At 37.6% G+C, this 20018-nt stretch overlaps 1 protein-coding gene across 1 annotated transcript in view; it reads right to left on the minus strand.

The window, feature by feature from the left end:
- The window catches only part of ZNF451 (zinc finger protein 451), a 113052-nt gene that overhangs the window by 28792 nt on the left and 64242 nt on the right, over positions 1-20018 (minus strand). Inside the window, exons 5-9 of the mRNA XM_007945607.2 lie at positions 18593-18704; positions 9625-9775; positions 8251-8377; positions 1114-1267; positions 536-683 (exon numbers count right to left, since the gene is read on the minus strand). Coding sequence (XP_007943798.2) covers positions 536-683; positions 1114-1267; positions 8251-8377; positions 9625-9775; positions 18593-18704 — 692 coding nt within the window. The remainder of the gene's footprint in view (positions 1-535; positions 684-1113; positions 1268-8250; positions 8378-9624; positions 9776-18592; positions 18705-20018) is intronic.

The raw sequence follows: 20018 nt of genomic DNA on the forward strand, positions 1-20018 counted from the left end.
CCTTTGGGCTTGGAATTGAACTCACTCTCATGGCTTCCAGCCAAACAATAGACAGGCATGTAAGGTGAACATTTACACCAGGTAACTACACTCCTTAGAACAATCAATTGTGGGAGATAAAAAGGGTAGTATTTGCACAGGGAGATAGCTCAGAAGGCAAGAATGCATAGGAAAAGAGGACACAGGGAAAAGGTAACCATAGAGAGGAACTGGAAAGAGAACTGTTACATTATGGGGATTTGGAATCAATGTCATGAAACAAAATGTGTATGAACTGCTGTATGGAAAATTAAATTGTTCTGTAAACTTTCACCCATATCATAATTATAAACATGATAATAAAATACACAAAACCAAAACAGAAAGAATGAGAAATATTCAAGCTTTGCGAAGAATGTAACCAGTACACTGAAAAACTTGTGTACAAATTGTTGAATGGAAACAACTGCTGTGTAAACCTTCAATGAAAACACAAATTATTTGGGGGGGGGGGAGCACCAATTCCCTTACAGCCCAAGACTAGACCTATACAAACCTGAAATGGGCAGTAAGCTCCATGTGAGAACGCAGTGTTTGGTGGCAGGCAACACACTTGACCTGAAATGGAACATCTTTGCAAAGACTGATCAAAAGTTTCTTAGCAAAAGATGGAAATGATATTGGATGTGCTATCCCCTTGTCATCTGAAAAACAAAATAAACTAACTTACAAGGTCATTGGCATACAGAGTAAACCAACCTTCCTCCCCTTTGCCTTTCTCAACATCAGTTGGAGTGTTGTAAAGGATGCTGAATTCAGTCATGAATTAACATTTGAGTTGTAAGTGCAGAGAAAACACCAACTTGCAGATATCATGCATATACATTTTCCTGAATTAATGGTTTCTGCCCAAAGTTTCTCTTCACTTCTCAAGTAAGTAAACCGTATTTTTAGATAGAGAAAAATATAGAGAATCTTAAAAAATAGTAAGAAGAATTGATATAGAAATGTTCTACTCTTGTGATTCTCAAACAGAAGGGAAAGTAAACTCAAAAATGATCAGAGAAGCATGATAGCATGATAAATCAGCAAAGATTAAGACACTCTAAATTTTCAACAAGAATATTAACATACCACCCAGTTTAAAACTCTGAAGGAAATGATTCTTTCCAGACATATGCTTCAAACACTCATCCTTGCTGCTAAAAAGGAGGAAGCAATTTGGACACGCAAAACACTGAATAATCTGCGGAAGAAGGTTCTTTTTATGTCCATCATTTGCAGCTTCCTAAAATATAAAGCAGAGTTGTATTACAGACAACTAAAGTCAATATTCAATGCTTAAAATCAGTTTTCAAAAATTTTTATTATCTATTTGAAATATTCCATATCAATTTATTTTGTTTTAAAATAATACACCAATTCCACACTTTCAACATGAACATTTTTGTAACAATGATTACAACCTTCGAGTTGTACAACCATTCTCAGTCCTCTTCTGAGTTATTCCATCATCATTAACGTGGATTCACTGTCCTCCAAGCCCGTATCAACTTTTAATATGAAAACTATTTTTTTTCTCAGGGTGAAGTGTGTAATTTCTTGATCACTGAGGTAATATATGCGAAAATTTATTATTTTTCCATCAAAAGCAAATTATGACTATCTTTCTGCGACAATATAGAAGTATATTTGCTTTCTATGTATTTTTCATTTTTCACAGCCCTAGGTATTACATAAATGCTTAAATGTGATCACATCACATAGGCTTTTTCTAATATTTTGCTTTGTTCCCTCTACTCTGCAAAAAGCTTCATGTTTGTATTTGTATCCTTCCATAAATTTCACCATGTTTAATTATTTACAAAAAAGATGAAGACCTAAATATATGCAGTGAATTGCTTGATGGTGGCCCTTCTAGCCATTGTCCTCCATTCTGTGATGTTTTGTAAATCCCATTATCCATGCCTGTTTGGGGTGGTGTGGTAGTTAAGGTCAGGTATCAACTTGGCTGGGCAGCTGGTAGTAATTAGTCATTTCCTATGATGACTGGCAATCGACTCCGATGGGATTTAGGTTAATTCCGTTGGGGCAACACAGGTGGAATGTATCTTGAGTCCTGCCTTGTTGGAGGGTATAATTCAAATCACCACCCCTAGCTTCCCTGAGGGTATACCTACGAATCTCCTGGGAAGATTCACTCTCCTCTTGCTCCGGCTTTGTGTCTTGGATCATCTTCATCTCACCCCTGATTTGGGACAGCAGCCATCATCTGATCTGCTGACCTAGGTTCATCAAACCCCGAGAGTTGGGATGATCTGCCAGACCTACTCACGGACCTGGGACTCGCCAGCCTGTCAGCCTCCACCACTACTACGTGAGACGAACCCTTGGGTGTCTGTGAGTTCTGTGAGGCATTACAGTGAAATACAGAACCCTAAGACTGAGGAAATTACTGGGAGGAGGAGGAGGAGTTAATGTCTGAAATGATGGAGTGGCATGGTAGTTTGGACATTTGGGACATCTTTGACCTCCGTCTCACGGAGACCAGCCTTGTGCTGATCTTTCTAAGAGAAATTGTTCAAGCAATACACAAGAGAGATTGCCGATGTTTTATCAAACATTTTACATTCCTCTGCCTCTTAATTTTCCTGTTCTACAATACCTAATGATAATACCTAAAAATCAACTCTCATTCTGCTTAATGGTTGTAGGCCTACTTTGATTTAATCAAACATTAATTTTAAGTTTTTATTGTCAACATGAGCAATGATGCCATAAACATCCTCAAATATATGCCCTTACCTTACTGTTCGTGTGTATGAACTGCTGTATGGAAAATGAATTTGTTCTGTAAACTTTCATCCGTTTCACAATTTAAAAAATAATAATAAAATACACAAAACCAAAACAGAAAGAATGAGAAATGTTCAAGCTTTTAATTTTTTTACTTTTTAGCTTTTAACTTTAACTTTTAAATAGTCAAATAGGTGTATCTTTTCTAGTTTCTAGGTTTCCAAACCTAGTTAAGAACCTCCTCTAACCCAAAATCGGGAGGGTGGAGATAAATGCATGTGTAGTTGTTTATGTGTATAAATATAATTTAACTCCTATTAATGGATTATTAATCTTTAGAGTAAAATCCATTAAAGTGGTATCATGTCTTCTTAGATTTACTTTCATTAGCAAAAGGAATATCAAAATAGTTTCTGCTGTGCTTACGAGAAGCAACAGGGGGAGGGATAGAAAATTTACATTTATACTGAAAACCTACCACATGTCAAGCACCACACCAAGGTTCTAAACATGTTTTTCATTTAATCCATATTAATAACCCTGTGAAGTACTATTTTCATTATTTACAAATGAAAAAACTGAAATTCAGATTAAGTCAACCAACTTAACCCCTCTCCCCCAAATTGTACTCCTACAAGAGACAAGCTACCATTCAAACCTAGCTTTATGCCTCTGATAACAAATTGTATATTCTTTATACCACTCTCCTCCATTTTTAATTTGGTGAGTACTACACAGAAGAAAGAACATCCAGGAAGACATTTTGCATACCAAATAGAAGATTCTAAATTGTATGAGTAATAAAGGCATTTACCAGCCACCCATTTATACAAGTGTCTTCTACCTGAAAAATTCTGAAGAGATAACTTAATTTTTAGTTCAGTTGTGGGTTCAATATAAAGCTTGTTAAAACTGTTACTCGAGAGGACCAAAATGGGCAATTAGTATATAGAGTAAAATATATTAAAAATACATATAAAATGAATACAGCCAAACGTCAGTTCCACAATGCATTGGTTCCAGGACACCCTCCCATAGCAAAATCTGCAAATGCACAAGTCATTTGTATGAAATAGTATCCTACTTGTATATAACCTACACACAACCTTTCACATATCCTTCTGTGTATTTAAATCATCTCTAGAACACTTATAATACCTAATACAATGTAAACGCAATGTAAATAGCACTTTACCCTCCTTTTTATTAGCCTTTGAGGGACTGCTTTGACCTCTTAACTTTCTTCCCCTTTGTTCTGGTTACCTAGTGCCACCCTGACAGGAATATACCACAAATGGGAGGGCTTGAACAAACAGGTGTTTATTCTCTTACAGTGCGGGAGGCTGTAAGTCTGAGTTCAAAGTGTTAGGCTCTAGGGGCTGGGTGAAAACCCCTCAACCTTGGAGTCCAGCTCTGCCTCCTGCTCCCAGCCCACTGGAGCTAGAGGCATTTCTTCACTCAGACAGCTGCTGGCTGCTGAGGCTGAGAAGCCCCAAGGTTGACAAGTAAAAATGCACAGTCCCAATGTTACCAAACCACACGGTAGGCCATTAATTTAAGTCCAATGTAAGTCCCAATGTCGGCAGAGCATAGCAGGCTGCTGAACAACAACACGGCTACATGCAGAGTCCATAAGCTAGAGACTATCCCCAAGCCTTCTGCTTATATACAGGAAGCAGACCACATTCCCTAAGGCAGCTACTCAGCTGCTCACAGTAGATTCCACCATGGAGTTGATTACCAGTCTCATCATGGGGAATACTGCATCCAGCTGCCCAGCCTTTCAACCAGGCCCAGCCAAGTTGACACACAAACTGAACTACCACACCCTCCCTGAGTATTTTCAATCCACAGCTGGTTGAATCCCTGAATGCGGAAACCACAGACAAGAGTGCCAACTGTATAGAACATTACTGGAATATACCAAATGAAAAAGTATGGTATATTTGCAAAAGTATAGTATACAAGAACTGCACTGTCAGTGAAGGCAAACACTGATGTACAAGTGAACAGATGGGTGGACAGGCTGAACTATTAGGTATGTCTACGCAGGGAGGAGTATACCATGACCACGTATAGGGTTGGCAGACAATGTTTCTACAAGTGTATTGATATGTTCTGTAACAATTTCCAGGTATATAGTAGAGCCGACTAAAGACAAGGTTGTAGTCACTTCTTGGACACAGTCAGCTACCCAAAGAGAGATAGTAGTTGGACCTGCAGTTCAAGACCAAGTTTGCAGGGGACATCAAGCTCAATTGGCGTAACATACTACACAAAACATTGTTCCATATCCTACTTTGGCAAGTAGTGACTGGGATCTTAAAAGCCTGCAAGCAGCCATCAAGATGCAATGATGGGTCCCTCCTCATCCAGAGCAAAGAATGAAGAAAACCAAACATTTATGGAAACAATTAGTCCACACTACTGGTACACCATGCAATCCTCAGCCTATACGACTATGAGACCACAAGAACTAGATGGTGCCCGGCTACCATTGTCAACCACTCGGAGGGGGATCTATGTAGGAGATGCTGGATAGAGAGGGAGAACAATGTGGAACAAAACTCACAATCATTTAGAAAAAAAAAAAGGGACCAGGTTTGCTGGTCTAATAGAGCCTGATGAAACCAATGAGACTATGGCCCCTAGCTGCCCTTCAGGTCTGGAACTGAACCCACTCCTGTGGCTTCCAGCAAAACAAAAGGCAGGCATATGAGCTGAACATTTACATTAGGTAGATACACTCTTTGGAGAGAACAATCATGGGAGAATACAAAGGCTGTGTATGCACAGTGAGACAGCTCAGGGAGCAGGAGTGTGTGGGAGGGAAGGACACAGAGAAGAGGTAACTATGGAGAGGAAGTGGTAGGGGAGCTTTGCATTGTGGGAAATTGCAGTCAATGTCATGAGACAAAGTGTATGTATGGAAAGTGAATTTGCTCTTCAACTTCCACCCAAATCATACACACACAAAAAAAATTCAGTATACATGCAAAGGGAGCTCTGGTAGCATAGTGCCTAAGGCACTTAACTGCTAACCAGAAGCTGGAGGTTCAAACCCACCAGCCACTCCTCAGAAGGAAGGTTGGGCAATCTGCTTCCATAGTGATACTGCCTCGGCAACCCAAGGAGGGGTCGCTGTGAGTCGGGTCTGACTCAACAGCACATAACAACAACATACATGCAAAATAAGGTCTATTTACAAATACCTTCTACAAACTGGGATAAAGAGTGGAAAACAACATGTCTGGTAAGCTTAAGTACTCAATTCCTTTCTACCATTGTATTTCTACTTACATTAAAGTAAAATATACCAAAGATCCTCTCCCAGTGAAGCCATACAGGATATACTTAATCACTATAGTAACAAATTAAAAGAACACATGTAAAATACTGCCTCTATCTAGGTAACTTCTTACTTACTCAATGCCCAGGATGTTTACTGGAGACTGGTCATGTAGGCAGCTTCTGCTTAGGATTTATCAAAATTCCAAACTCCAACAAGGAAAACGAACGGGTATTTAGCAAATACTACATTGTTTGTACAAACAGTTTAGAGGTAGTGAACCAATTTTAACAGAGAATAGTGAGAATCCTTCCCAAATTCAAGTTTCCAAACATAAGTCAACCTTGCAAACAGGGTTTTCTAACATCTCAGACCTACCATGTTAACTTAGTTCTTCACACTACCTATTTTAGTATTTACTCTTGTGCCCAGAGGCTCTTCAACCTTAGCTACAATTCTACCACTTTTTCTTTCCATCTAAATCTTTCTAATGCTCAAGGATCTTCTCTTCCATAACATTTTTCTATATTGTCTAGCCTACACTTCTCTTCCCTTTCTCTAAACCCCTATTTCAATTTATGTTGTACCATTTAAGTCTTGTTCATTTGGAATGCAAGCTCCTTGTGTGTTAGAATTATACAAAAGAAATACATAGGTGATTTCTCTTAACATACTACAGTTTCTAGTTAGTACTGAACACAAAGTAGGCCTTCAAAAACTAAGGACTGAATGTATAAAAATAGGCTTCAAAGACACCATCTATTCTGGGAATGTTCTCTAATGCTGAGGTAGGGGTTGATGAACTACAGAACTCAGATATATCTGCGAGAACAAGCTTTAATTCTCTGCTATTGTCTGCACAGAATTCTAGATATTACCTACACTACTTTTCAAGCACAGTTCTACATAAGCAAATTCTGAAAACATGATTTTAAAAAAATCCCTACCATCTCTGGACATTAGCATTTTATGATTTCAAAACCTAATTATTTATTCAGCAAATATATCAAGTATGGCTCTTACCAATAGGTTTTCAGTTACCAGGATATTTAATGTTGTTACTGTTTTAATATATAAATAATAAATAACAGAATTTAAATAGTTAATATATCCAATAGGAAATTAATTAATGAGCTATAATATATTCATAAAAAAAGGAGCTCTGGTGGCACAGTGGATAAGGCATTTGGCTGCTATTCAGAAGTTCAGTGGTTCAAACCCACCAGCCACACCACAGAAGGAAGGTGGCGCGATCTATTTCTGTAAAGATTTTCAGCCTTAGAAACCCAGTGGGAGTCGTTATGAGTCAGAATTGACTTGATGGAAGTGAGTTTAGTTTGGTTTGTATATTCATAAAACAGAAGACTATTCACTGATTTAAAATATATGTACTGATCCAACAAACAATTAAGAATTTTTGTTTGCAACACATAGCTTTTTGTAAAATCACAAAACAATGTAGGTACCTTATTTTAGGTACAAATATTTATATGGAAAAGTAGTAGAAACATACATATCAAACAGTCAACTGTGGTTATATCTCTGAGTGAGAACAGGGTGACTTCTTGTTTTCTTTTTGCTGATTATTTTTTAAATTCTCCATAATGAATGTTTATTACTTTTGTGATGCTACTAAGTTATTAATCTAGTGTTATATATGGTAATACATGGTAAAACCCATTACAGAGTTCTGTATTACATGTATTACATGGATTTGCATAACCATTTATCAATTCATGTCCTTTGAGATGTAATACTGAATTAGAATTATATAACACAGCCTTTTTAATACTAGTTCTATTTTTTAATACTAGCATTAATAAAGGAGCTATTATTTATTACATGGTTCCAACATTTGAATAGACAATGAAAGACAGGAGACTTAAGAGAAGAAATTTTTGTTCTCTCCATGTGACTAACTCAGAGAGGATCATGAAAAAGAAAATTTAACTTCACAGAGCAATTCCACAACAGAAGGATTTCAATGACAATCTCTAGGACTGCTGTCTTTTACCTATCAAGCTGCCCACAATAATTTAATGCTCCAAATCATTTTACTTTCAGTATACAATCACAACTTTGAACACTGTGTGTGACAGAAAGCTTAAGAGCAGCAAGAAACCTACACTCACCTCCATGATTCTCTAGAAAAAAATACTTACTCTTATCTTAGGACATGTTCTTACCTTAGCAAAAAGGTGATCCCTGTACTGCTGCTGAGTAACAAATTTTTTATAACATACTACACATGCAAAGGAATTGATGAAAGGTCCGTGCAGTGTAATTGTTGGATCACATGGAGAATGATCAAACCTACTTGGCAAAAGAACAGTAACATTAGAAAAGCCCACGTTCTAGGGGCACAACTATGTTGCTTGATTTGTTAGGCTAAACATGCACACATACACACATTCACAACTTCATACTTCTCTACTGAAATAAGTAATTTAATTCTTTATATTCACTAAATATCAAGAGGCTCCTATATGCCAGGCAATCATTTTAGTAACAATCTCATTTAAGATGTCAGGGACACCTCTATATTTATAAATAGCTTTTGATCTTTTTAATGTTTATTTTAACCATTTAATTAATCTGTCATTTTAAACTGCCTCAAAACTTTTAGTAGTTAAGACAGCATGCTACCCCGTTATTTATACAATGCTGAGGCCCCTCTCAAGTAAGATAAGGCATATGAAGTTAACTACTGTTACTTGTCGTTGAGTTGATTCCGACTCATGGTGACCTCATGTGTGTCAGATTAGAACTGTGTTTCATATAGTTTCCAATGGCCAATTTTTCAAAAGTAGATGGCAGGGCCTTTCTTCCAAGGTGCCTCTAGGTCAACTCAAACCTCTAACCTTTCACTTAGCAGCCAAGCATGTTAACTGTTTGTAACACCCAGGGAACCAAGCAGAGTGAGACATGTAGAAAAGATAGTGGCTTAGAGCACGTCAAACTTCTCATTTTCCCATCTTTGAACTATTGGAATCAAACTCAGGGTGACTGTGAGAATAAGATTCTTTAATGCCTTTAATTCCACTTTCCCCTCTTATCTAATTTTTCAATCTCTACTATTCAAAAATTCAGTATGATAAACTAAGTTTAATAATAGAATATTTTCTTGTTAATTTTTGCTACATTTGTTCTGTTTTTCCTATTTATTTTCTAATGCCATGTTAGCTTTTTTAGGTTGATTAAATATCTTTAAGTGTTCTGTATCTCCTGAAATTGGCTTTTATGAGTTGGATTTCTCTAAAACTGATACAAATACATATCAATGTAAGAAGTCTGTTCAAAATTTTATGAAGACTTATGTGAAAAATTATACACTTAATGACTATATCCATAAAGTAGATATGGATCACTATAAAATCTGACTTCACTAAGGCTTTTAGGAAACTTAGGAAATACAAACTGGAAATAACTGTATCACGATAGCACACAAAAAATTTTAATTTGGAATATAAAGTTATAAATATAAGCATGCTTTCATTTTACAAAATCACTTTGTAACTCATTTGATCTTCAACATACATTATTCTGAACAACATATTTACCTTTTCAAATGTCCTAAGAGAAGGTGCCCATTGTCAAACTCCTTGTTGCAGTACATTATGGGACATGAAATAGGTTTCCTAGACACTCGCATTTGGCCTCCTCTTCGGAATGAGCTTTTTGTTCCAGAATTAATTGTGCCTGTTTTGAGTCCTGCAACAAAAGATAAATTCTTGAGCATCTATTTCATATACTTGTCATTTAGACTAGTAATCAAAACAATGAATATAATGATACAGCATCAACTACATGGCCCTAATTGTAATTAAGTGGTTACAACTTTTCTTATAAAGATAAAACCCAAAAGTAAACAGTTATTTGGGACATGTAAAGCTGTTAACATCTCTAAGTAGCATTCTCTAGGAGAAAAGAAAAAACCTGTTTCCTTAAGTTCCAACCAAGAAATATTAAAGATCAAATGCACTAGAAAATCAGTCCCTCTACAAAAGTACCTACTCCCTTCTTTTTTCATTTGCGTAAGTTGGCAATAATCTTTTCTTCTCTTATTTTCTCTTTTAACTATCGTAAGCACATTAAAATGTTTAGTTATATTATAGATGAGCTGGGTTCTATGGAAATGCTGTTAAACCATATAACTAGGGGTGAGGGGTAAGGGAAGGGAGAAAAAGAAGAGTGGCTATTTTCTGAGGAATCCAACCACTGATCCATCAGCTCCAACTTGGACATCAAGTAACACAAGTTGTTGTTGTTAGGTGCCATCGACTCTAATGCACAGCCACTCTACATACAACAGAATGAAACACTGCCTGGTCTTGCACCATCCTTACAATCTCTGCTACTTGAGCCCATGTCAATCCATCTTGTTGACGGTCTTCCCCTTTTTCATTGACCTCCCCCCACCCCACTTTACCAAGCATGATATCCTTCTCTAGGAGCTCTGGTGGCGTAGTACCTAAGGCATTTGACTGCTAACCAGAAGGCTGGTGGTTCAAACCAACCAGCCACTCCTCGGAAGGAAGGTTGGGCAATCTACTTCTGTAGTGATACAGCCTCAGAAACCCAAGAAGGAGTCACTATGAGTCAGATCCAATTCAAGGGCAGTGTGTCGCACTGCACTGCATCGCACTGATATCCTTCTCTAGGGAACAGTCACTTCTGATAACGTGACAAAAGTAAGTGAGATGCAGTCTAGCCATTCTCTCTTCCAAGCAGCATTCAGGCTGCATTTCTTCCAGGGAAGATTTGTTCGTTCTTCTGGCACTCCATGGTATTTTCAGTATTCTTTGCCAACAGCATAATTCAAAGGCATCAACTTTTCTTCAGTCTTCCTTATTCACTGTCTAGCTTTCACATGCATACAAGGCAAATGAAAATACCATGACTTGGGTTAGGCACACCTTACTCTTCAAAGAGACATCTTAACACTTTTAAGGTCTTAAAGTAACATAACCATCAATCATTAGTTTACAGAACACAAAGCAGAAAGATTTATTTATTATTGTTAGTTATCTCTCCCCTTTTTATTTATCCTATTTTGTACCTTCTCCTTTTTTCTTTTCAAAGTTAATGTCTGCCTGCCATTACCATCTCTTAATCATCTTCTACACTGGTCTATTCTTCATATCTCTTTCTTTATAATCTTGGTAATACAGTGACATAACCTTTTAAATTTTGGCAAAAGTATAGCATAACATATTTCATCTCAACAATTTCCTCAGGTACAATTTGGTGACACTGATTACTTTCTTCAAGTTCTGTGGCCATTCTCACCATCCTTTTCCATAACCACTGACCTCTTAACTCAATGCTTTCTAAGCAAACACTCCCTGTCTGCCTCCTTCCCACCCCTGCTAACCACTAACAATCTTTAGTTTCCACACATTTGCCTATTTCACATAAGTGGGATCATACAGTATTTATCTTTCCACAACTGACTGACTTCACTTAGCAAGACATTTCCAAAGTTCACTCATGTAGTGGCATGCATCAGGACTTCAATTCTCTTTAGGGCCAAGTAGTATTCCATCATGTATATTTCACAGAACTATTACATACAAACCTCCCTGGCCAAATTTTGTTTAGAAGGAAATAACATATGAAACATAACACAAAATTGAGAGTTGTATCATAGAAACAAAGAAATGTAAAACAGCTGGGAGGATTTTTTTTTTTTTTTTTTACAACTGCATTATGAAAACTAAATGTAAATTCATGATCTATGTATCAAGGGTGGAGGCATTCTTCAACCCATATGGGCTTTCTCCTACTGTATGACTTTACTGCCAGTTGTTACAAGTAATCTGAAAACATATCTTTAATTCTTGTCCCCAGCAGTTGAAGAGCTGAGACCTAGCTTTAGTAATGACCAGACAAGGATGGATAGTGAGAAACCACAGGGTAATTGAGGGAGCAAAGATGTCAGTTTCTCAAGAAATTTTAGTAAAGAGAAATACCATGCCTGATTGAATCCTGCTGATGTAATTGATAAGGTCACTGAACATGGCTGTAATACTGGCAAAGAGTTTTGTCTTCATTGTAGAAAGTTGCTGGTAATGGTCAGTCATTATTCACTTTAATGCCTGAAAGTCTTCACCCAAGTCCTCAGGCCAACTTTCTTTCAAGATCTCAGCCTTGCATTTCACTTACCTGATCTTGTGGACACCTTCAACACTAGCCTCAACCTTCTTAGCAAGGCTATCAATCCTGTGGCAAAGCTTGTCGGGTCAGCTTCTAGGTGCTAGGGGTGTGGTTTTTGCCACAATTTCATCTACTGTGGTGGCTTCAACTCCAATGTCACCAAGTACTACAAACTTCAAGAGTGTTTGGACTCTACTCTGACATGGTAAATCCCATATGGGTTCCAGCCAGAAGGATTCTGATATACAGATAATTATCCTTTATATTACTATGTCTTGTGGACTGTTTCACTCCAATACCCTATTTAATACTACAGAAAACCAGGTATTTATCTTTATGACAGTTTCTATAAAGCCCCTAGCCATGTAACTGGAATAGAATATAATTCCCTTAATATAATCTAGTTTTCAAATCCCAAAATGGTTATGCTTAAAGTTTCAACTGCTTTTCTACTGTTTTAGTCCTTACTGGGAGGAGAGAGATGATTTAATTAAAATGCCAAAATGCTTATAACATATTCTGATAGCAAAAAATGAACAGCATAGCTTTAAGCATATTTTAGTTATTAACAAGGCCATTAAATAATACACCTTTTTATCTTTCTTTTTAATGTAGCCAGAATTATGGCAGTTTTTCTTATTGTTTAGCCATATTCCAAATGCCTCCCATTAGGACCAGTGTGTAGCCACAAATACAGCCTCTGGATAAAAAGAAAATTGAAGAAAATTATTATTGAAAGAAAGTAAGCCTTTTCTCTGTAAAGAAAAAATTAAAAAAAAAAAAAAACATTTTAAATAGCACAGAAAGCATTATTTTTTATTACTAACTATTCCATCTTATGCAAACTGGACCAACAAAGCTCCATAAAGGGTAGTCCAAAAAAGAGTAATTGTAAATAAAATATTTAATGGACTTTTAATCAAAGAGCTGAATTATAATTGATGAACACTTTGTAATAGATTGATGAGTACCTTAAAGCTACTGAGAAGTAGAATTTCACTTTTTATAATAAAAGAAAACAACACATTCATCTCTCTTTCCCCAGTTATACCCTCTTCAGAGATCTCAGCTCTTTCTAAAGTCCATTTATGGAATACTCTTATACCAAATACAGCCCAATGCTAAAGCAGCTGTTCTAACAAAATATCCCAAAATTTCATTTCCCACTATTTGTAGGGACCAAACAAAATGCTAAACCCATCAAAAAAAAGAGAACGTAACTATCAACCTTAACTCCAAGTTCATGCTTATCAGCCATCAATGAGCCAAGCTTTTCAAGTATCATAAAGACATATGTGTTCCAGTATGGCCTGCTCAGGGAAATGTATAAACAGATGGTCATGAATTTTATTCCCAATGTATTCTGATGTTTTAGAAATCAGGGATTAGGCCTAAAAGGGCATATTTCTGGCCCAAGAACCATTAAATTTAGTACTTGAAAATGTGAGACTCAAAAGCGATAAAGGAGCACTGGTGGCGTACTGCCTAAGGCATCTGACTGCTAACCAGAAGGCTACTGGTTCAAACCCACCATCCACTCCTCAGAGGAAAGACTGGGCAATCTACTTCCATAGAGATACTGCCTCAGAAACCCAAGGAGGGGTCAACTATGAGTCAAATCGACTCCACGGCAGTGAGTTTGGGTTTTTTTTTTTTTTTTTGGCAAATGCAATACAGGACTTTTAGAAGAAACCTTAAAGAGATGATAAAGCCTTATAGGTCTAGCCCATTTGTCTATCAAAATCATCTAGAGAGAGACCTTCCAAAAACTAAAGATGCCCTAAGAGAATTTCTGGAGGTAAGCCCCAGACATCTATTTAAAAACCTTCCAGGTGATTCTTTTTTTTATATTATATTGCAGTGAAAATATACATAACAAAACTTCCACCAATTCAACAATTTCTACAGGTTAACACTGATTATAGTCTTCATATTGTGCAAGCTTTACTGCTATCCTTTTTATTCTACCAACATTAGCATAAACTCAAAGCTCTCTAAGCAAAACTCCCCCATCCTCTTCCCTCCCACCCCTGGTAAACACTAATTATTTTTGGTTTCTATACACTTGCTATGAGTGAAGATGACTTGAAGCACTTATTGATGAAGATTAAAGACTACAGTCTTGATTATTGACTGACTACAACTCAGCATAAAGAAACCAAAACTCCTCACAACTGGACCAAAAAGCAACATCATGATAAATGGAGAAAAGATTGAAGCTGTTGGGGATTTCATTTTACTTGGATCCATAATCAGCATTCATGGAAGCAGAAGTCAAAAATCAGACATCATATTGCACTGGGCAAATGTGCTGCAAAAGATTTCTTTAAAGTGTTAAGAAGCAAAGATGTCACTTTGAAGACTAAGGTGTGCCTGAGCCAAGCCGTGGCATTTTCAATCACTTCATAAAAATGTGAAAGCTGGACAATAAGTAAGGAAGACCAAAGAAGAGTTGATGCCTTTCAATCATGGTGTTGAAAAAGAATACTGAAAATACCATGGACTCCCAGAAGAACAAACCAATGTATCCTGGAAGAAGAGCAGCTGGAATGCTTCCTGGAAATGAGAATGGCGAGACTTCATCTGGTGATGATATCAGAAGGGACCATTCCCTGGAGAAGGATATCATGCTTGGTAAATTAAAGGGTCAGCGAAAGAGGGGATGATCCTCAACAAGATGGACTGAACCTATGGCTGCTACGATGGGTTCGAGTATAATAAGGATTGTAAGGATAGTGCTTACAATCTGCCGGGCAGTGTTTCGTTCTGTAGTACATGGGGTCGCTATGAGTGGGAGCCACCTTGATGGCACCTAACAACAACAATATATTTGCTTATTTCATATAAGTGAGATCATACAGTATTTGTCCTTTGTAACTGACTTATTTCTCACAGCATGATGTTTTCTAGGTTCAAACATGTTGTGGCATGCATCAAGACTTCATTTCTGTTTATGGCTGATTAATATTCCACTGTATGTACATAAAACATTTTGTTTATTTATTCAGCTGGTGATGTACACTGAGGCTGTTTCTACATTTTGACTATAGTGAAAAATGCTGCTATGAACATTGGTGCACAAGTTACCATTTGCCTTCTTACTTTCACTTCTAAGTATATATTTAGAATTGGGATTGCGGGATCACTTAGTTCTGTTGTTGTTGTTATGTGCCGTCAAGTCGGATCTGACTTATAGCGATCCCTCCTTCGGTTTCTGAAGTATATCACTACATAAGTAGACTGCCCATTCTTCCTTCCGAGGAGTGACTGGTGGGTTTGAACTGCCAGCCTCTGCTCAGCAGTCAAGTGCCTTAGGAACTATGCTATTTTTGACAAACCACCAAACAGTTCTCCCCAGCAGCTATACCATTTTACATTTCCACTAGCAATAGATGAGGAAACTAGTTTTTCCACAATCTCAACAAGATCTATTATTTTCCGTTTGTTTTTTTTTTCCGGGGGGGATGGAGTGGTCACTGCCATTCTAATTGGCGTGAGGTGGTACTTCACTGTGGTTTTGATTTGTATCTCTTTGATCGTTAACAACTTTGAACATCTTTTCCTGTGCTTGCTGTCTATCTGAATATTCTCTTTGGTGAAATGTCTGTTCAAGTACCCATGACCATTTTTTAACTGGGTTGTTTGTCAAAACTCCCAGGCAATTCTGATGCAGCTAAGGTTAAACCACTAAGCTAGTCATAAACTTCTTCCACTGAGAAATGAATGTATATCAAGAGGAAGTTTTAAAAACTATAAGCTTTAATAGAATACCACAAAGACCAAAAGCATTTACTATTTCATGAAATAGATCTGCAATGTCAAACCTTTTGGTCATCTCAATGACAGCCAGATTTGGAATCCAAGTTCCAGGCTTACTTCAATATGCCAAGTATTTATAACCCACTTCAGTATAACATTCAACAAATATTTATTGAGCAACTCTATGCAGGGCATTATTTTTAGGCACAGATACTAAAAAGGATTAATAAAATTTAGTCTCTGTCCCCGGGAGCTCTGGTAGCATAGTGCCTAAGGCACTTGACTGCTAACCAGAAGGCTGGTGGTTGAAACCCACCAGCTACTCCTCGGAAGGAAGATGGGGCAATCTACTTCCGTGGTGCTACTGCCTCGGCAACCCAAGGAGGGGTCACTATGAGTCGGGTCCAACTCAACGGCACACAACAACAACAACAGTCCCTGTCCCCAAGAAGCATATAGTCTGATAGAAGAGACAGACATGGAAACAGATCAATTCGATTTAATAAATACTGAATTAGTGACATAAATAAAGATACATAGAATCAAAAAGCGTTGAGTAACCAAACTTAATGCAGAATAAATAAATGTAGGCTGGCTTATCACATAACTGGGTATGATATATAATGGCTATACAACTCAGCAACGTCTAATACTGAGTATCATCTGTAGGACCAAGTATTAGTCCATAGGGAGGGAAAAAAAACAAACTCACTGCCATCGAGTAGGATCCAACTCATAGCGACCCCTTCTTGAGTTTCTGAGGCAGTATCACTATGGAAGTAGATTGTCCAACCTTCTTTCCAAGGAGTGGCTCGTGGGTTTGAACCACCAGCCTTCTGGTTAGCAGTCAAATGCCTAAGGCACTACACCACCAGAGCTCCCAGTCCACAGGAAAGTAAGAAGAAAAAAATGAGGAACCAAACCAAATCAAACTCACTGCTGTTGAGTCAGATCCGACTCACAGCAACCCCTCCCCTTGGACATCCAAGGTGGTATTGCTACGGAAGTAGATCACCCAATCTTCCTTCTGAGGAGTGGCTGTTGGGTTTGAACCGCCAGCCTTCTAGTTAGCAGTCAAATGCCTTAGGCACTACGCCACCAGAGCGCCCCCCCAAAAAAAGAGGAAAAACATGTTAAAAGGAGAAAAGGGGGAGTTTGTCAGGCACAAGCAGACAGGGAGGTATTTGTTTCTATTCAAAAGAAAACTCTCATGAAAACTAACTTTATAAGTCTAAGGTATCTCAGCCATTAAAGTTTATAACCACATGGGCTACACTGAGGAATAAAAAAAAATAAGCATTAAACCTTCACACACAAGGTTAAATTCTATTTCCATAGAGAAGCCTTTCTTGACCTCAAATAACCTGTTCCACACCATCAATTGGTTCATGGACTATTTCATTGTAATCATATTTACCACAACTAAATCCTACATATTTATTTGTGTAATTAACATCTGCCCACCACCACTATACTGTAACCTCCCTGCGAACAGAAACCATGCCAACTTTGCATACTATATACATACCTAGCACTAGCAAAGCAACTAGTACATAATAAACATGCAATACCTACTCAATGAATGAATGAGTACATGAGGAGTAACTAATGAGCTCAGGGACGATCTCACTCACACACTCACTCACTACCATAGAGTCGGATCCGACTCATAGTGACCCCTCCTTGGGTTGCTGAGGCAGCATCACTACGGAAGTAGATTGCCCAACCTTCCTTCCAAGGAGTAGCTGGTGGGTTTGAACTGCCAGCCTTCTGGTTAGCAGTCAAATGCCTTAGGCACATGCCACCAGAGCTCCTCAGGGATGATCTATATTGCTTATATTCAAAATGTTCTTGTGGTGGTTAAGCCTGTGTGTCAACTTGGCTGGGTCTGGTTGAGTGGCTGGGCAGCTGAATGTAGTATTCCCCATGATGAGACTGGTAACCAACTCCATGGTGGAGTCTACTGGAGCAGCTGAGTAGCTGCTTTTGGGTATGTGCTCTGCTTCCCATATATATGAAGGCTTGGGGAATGGTCTCTAGCTTATGGCATGCTTGATCCCTGCATGTAGCCATGTCGTTATTCAGCAGCCTGCCCTGCTCTGCCGACCTTGGGAGTTACAATGGACTAAAATTAATGGCCTGTTGTGTGGTTTGGCAACATCGAGACTATGCCATTTTATTTGTTGACCTTGGGCTTATTATTAGCCTCAGCAGCCAGTAACTGCCTGAGTGAAGAGATGCCTCTAGCTTCAGTGGGACGGGAGCTGGAGGCAGAACTGAAGCCCAAGGTCGAGGGGCTTTCACACAGCCCCTAAAGCCTGGCATTTTAATTTGGACTTAAAGCCTCCAAACCATACGAGAATAAACTCCTGTTTGTTAAAGACATCCCATTTGTGGTATATTCTTGTCAGAGCAGCACTAGGTAACCAAAACAGTTCTTTTCCCAAAGTAGAAAAGAACTGATAAAGTAGGCCATTATGAAGTATAATTACACAAAATTTCAATACTTCTATGCATATTATTAGCATCTGAATAAAGCAGATACATTTTCTGCCTTAAAGTTTTATGGAAGCTCAGAAACTTTAGTGTTCTACTCTCATCTCTAAAGAATACCTGACATTTTCAGCCACTGGTCCACACACAGTCTTGCTGCTTCTGTATCAGAATGTCCTTGAATAAATTCCAATTCTTGCAACCCATGAGCATGCTGAAAATCAACTTTTTCCTAAAAATATTAAAAAAAACCCATTAACCTAATGCTCACTTTCCTGGTTTCTCTGAAAGAAAAATTTTGACACATCAGTGATCATAAAACTATCCTTTATTCCTGGAACTTCATATTTAAAAACCTATCACAAAGAATTAAGTCAAAGTAAAGATTCATGCTCTAAGATGTCAATTCCAAAGTTTCCTCTATTTGCACAAAGTTCACTACAATCTACAAATCCAAGAAGAGGCTACTGGCTAAGGAAATTGTGGCACAAACATTTGATAAAAGTCTTTAGAAACACTAGCCAAGACTTCAATGATGTGGGAATATACTTTTGACACCAACATAACCAAACTGTATAAAACATATGGACCAAAATATAAGTAAAGAATAATTTCAATCTACATAAAACTACATTTGCAGAGGGGGAAAAAAAGGCTAAAAATAAATATGTTAAATGTTAATAAATTTATCTCTGGTAGGAGAGCGGTGAATAGTTTTCATTTTAAACTTTTACACATTTTTTCCAAATTTTCCATATATAGTCTGGAAAGTCTATATAGAAAAAGCCTAATAAATATTTATTTGTTAGTGGATAGTATTAACAACAAGAGACATACATATAATATTTAGTATGTGCCAGACAATATATAAAGCAGATGGTAAACTTTTTCCATATAGGGCTAGACAGTAAATATTTTAGGCCTTTCAGACCATACAGTCTCTGTTGCAATGACTCAACTCTGCCATTATACTGTGAAAGTTGCCACAGACAATATGTAAATAATTGTGACAATGTTCCAATAAAAATTTATAAAAACAGGCATCAGGCTGGATTTAGCCTGCAAGCCATACTTTGCCAATCTATGAACTTTATCTTTTAAAATTTTGCTGAACATCTCTAATCTTTCTTATTATTTATAAATCTATTTGCACACACTCTAATCATGGTGAATATAAAAGCATTTACTAACCACTTACCATGTGCCGACCTGTTCTAAAAGCACATTACATTTAATTCTCACAATAACTCTCTAAGATAGGTATTACTATTTCTCTCATTTTTACAATGGAAAAATTGAGGTACAGAAAGGTCAAGTAAATTGCTCAAACGCTAGGATTCAAACTCTGGAAAGCTGATTCTAGAACCCATGCTCTTGATCACTGTACCATGTTTTTGTTGTTGTATGCAGTCCAGCAGATTCTGCCTCATAGCAACCCTATGAACAGAGAACTGCCCCATAGAGTTTCCTAGGCTATAATCTTTACAGGAGCAGACTGCCTGGTCTTTTCTCTCTCAGAGTACCTGTTGGGTTCAAACAACCAACC

Source organism: Orycteropus afer, unplaced genomic scaffold, assembly GCF_000298275.1.
Source record: "Orycteropus afer afer isolate SDZICR_OR568_19922 unplaced genomic scaffold, OryAfe1.0 scaffold00140, whole genome shotgun sequence".
Classification (NCBI taxonomy): domain Eukaryota; kingdom Metazoa; phylum Chordata; class Mammalia; order Tubulidentata; family Orycteropodidae; genus Orycteropus; species Orycteropus afer.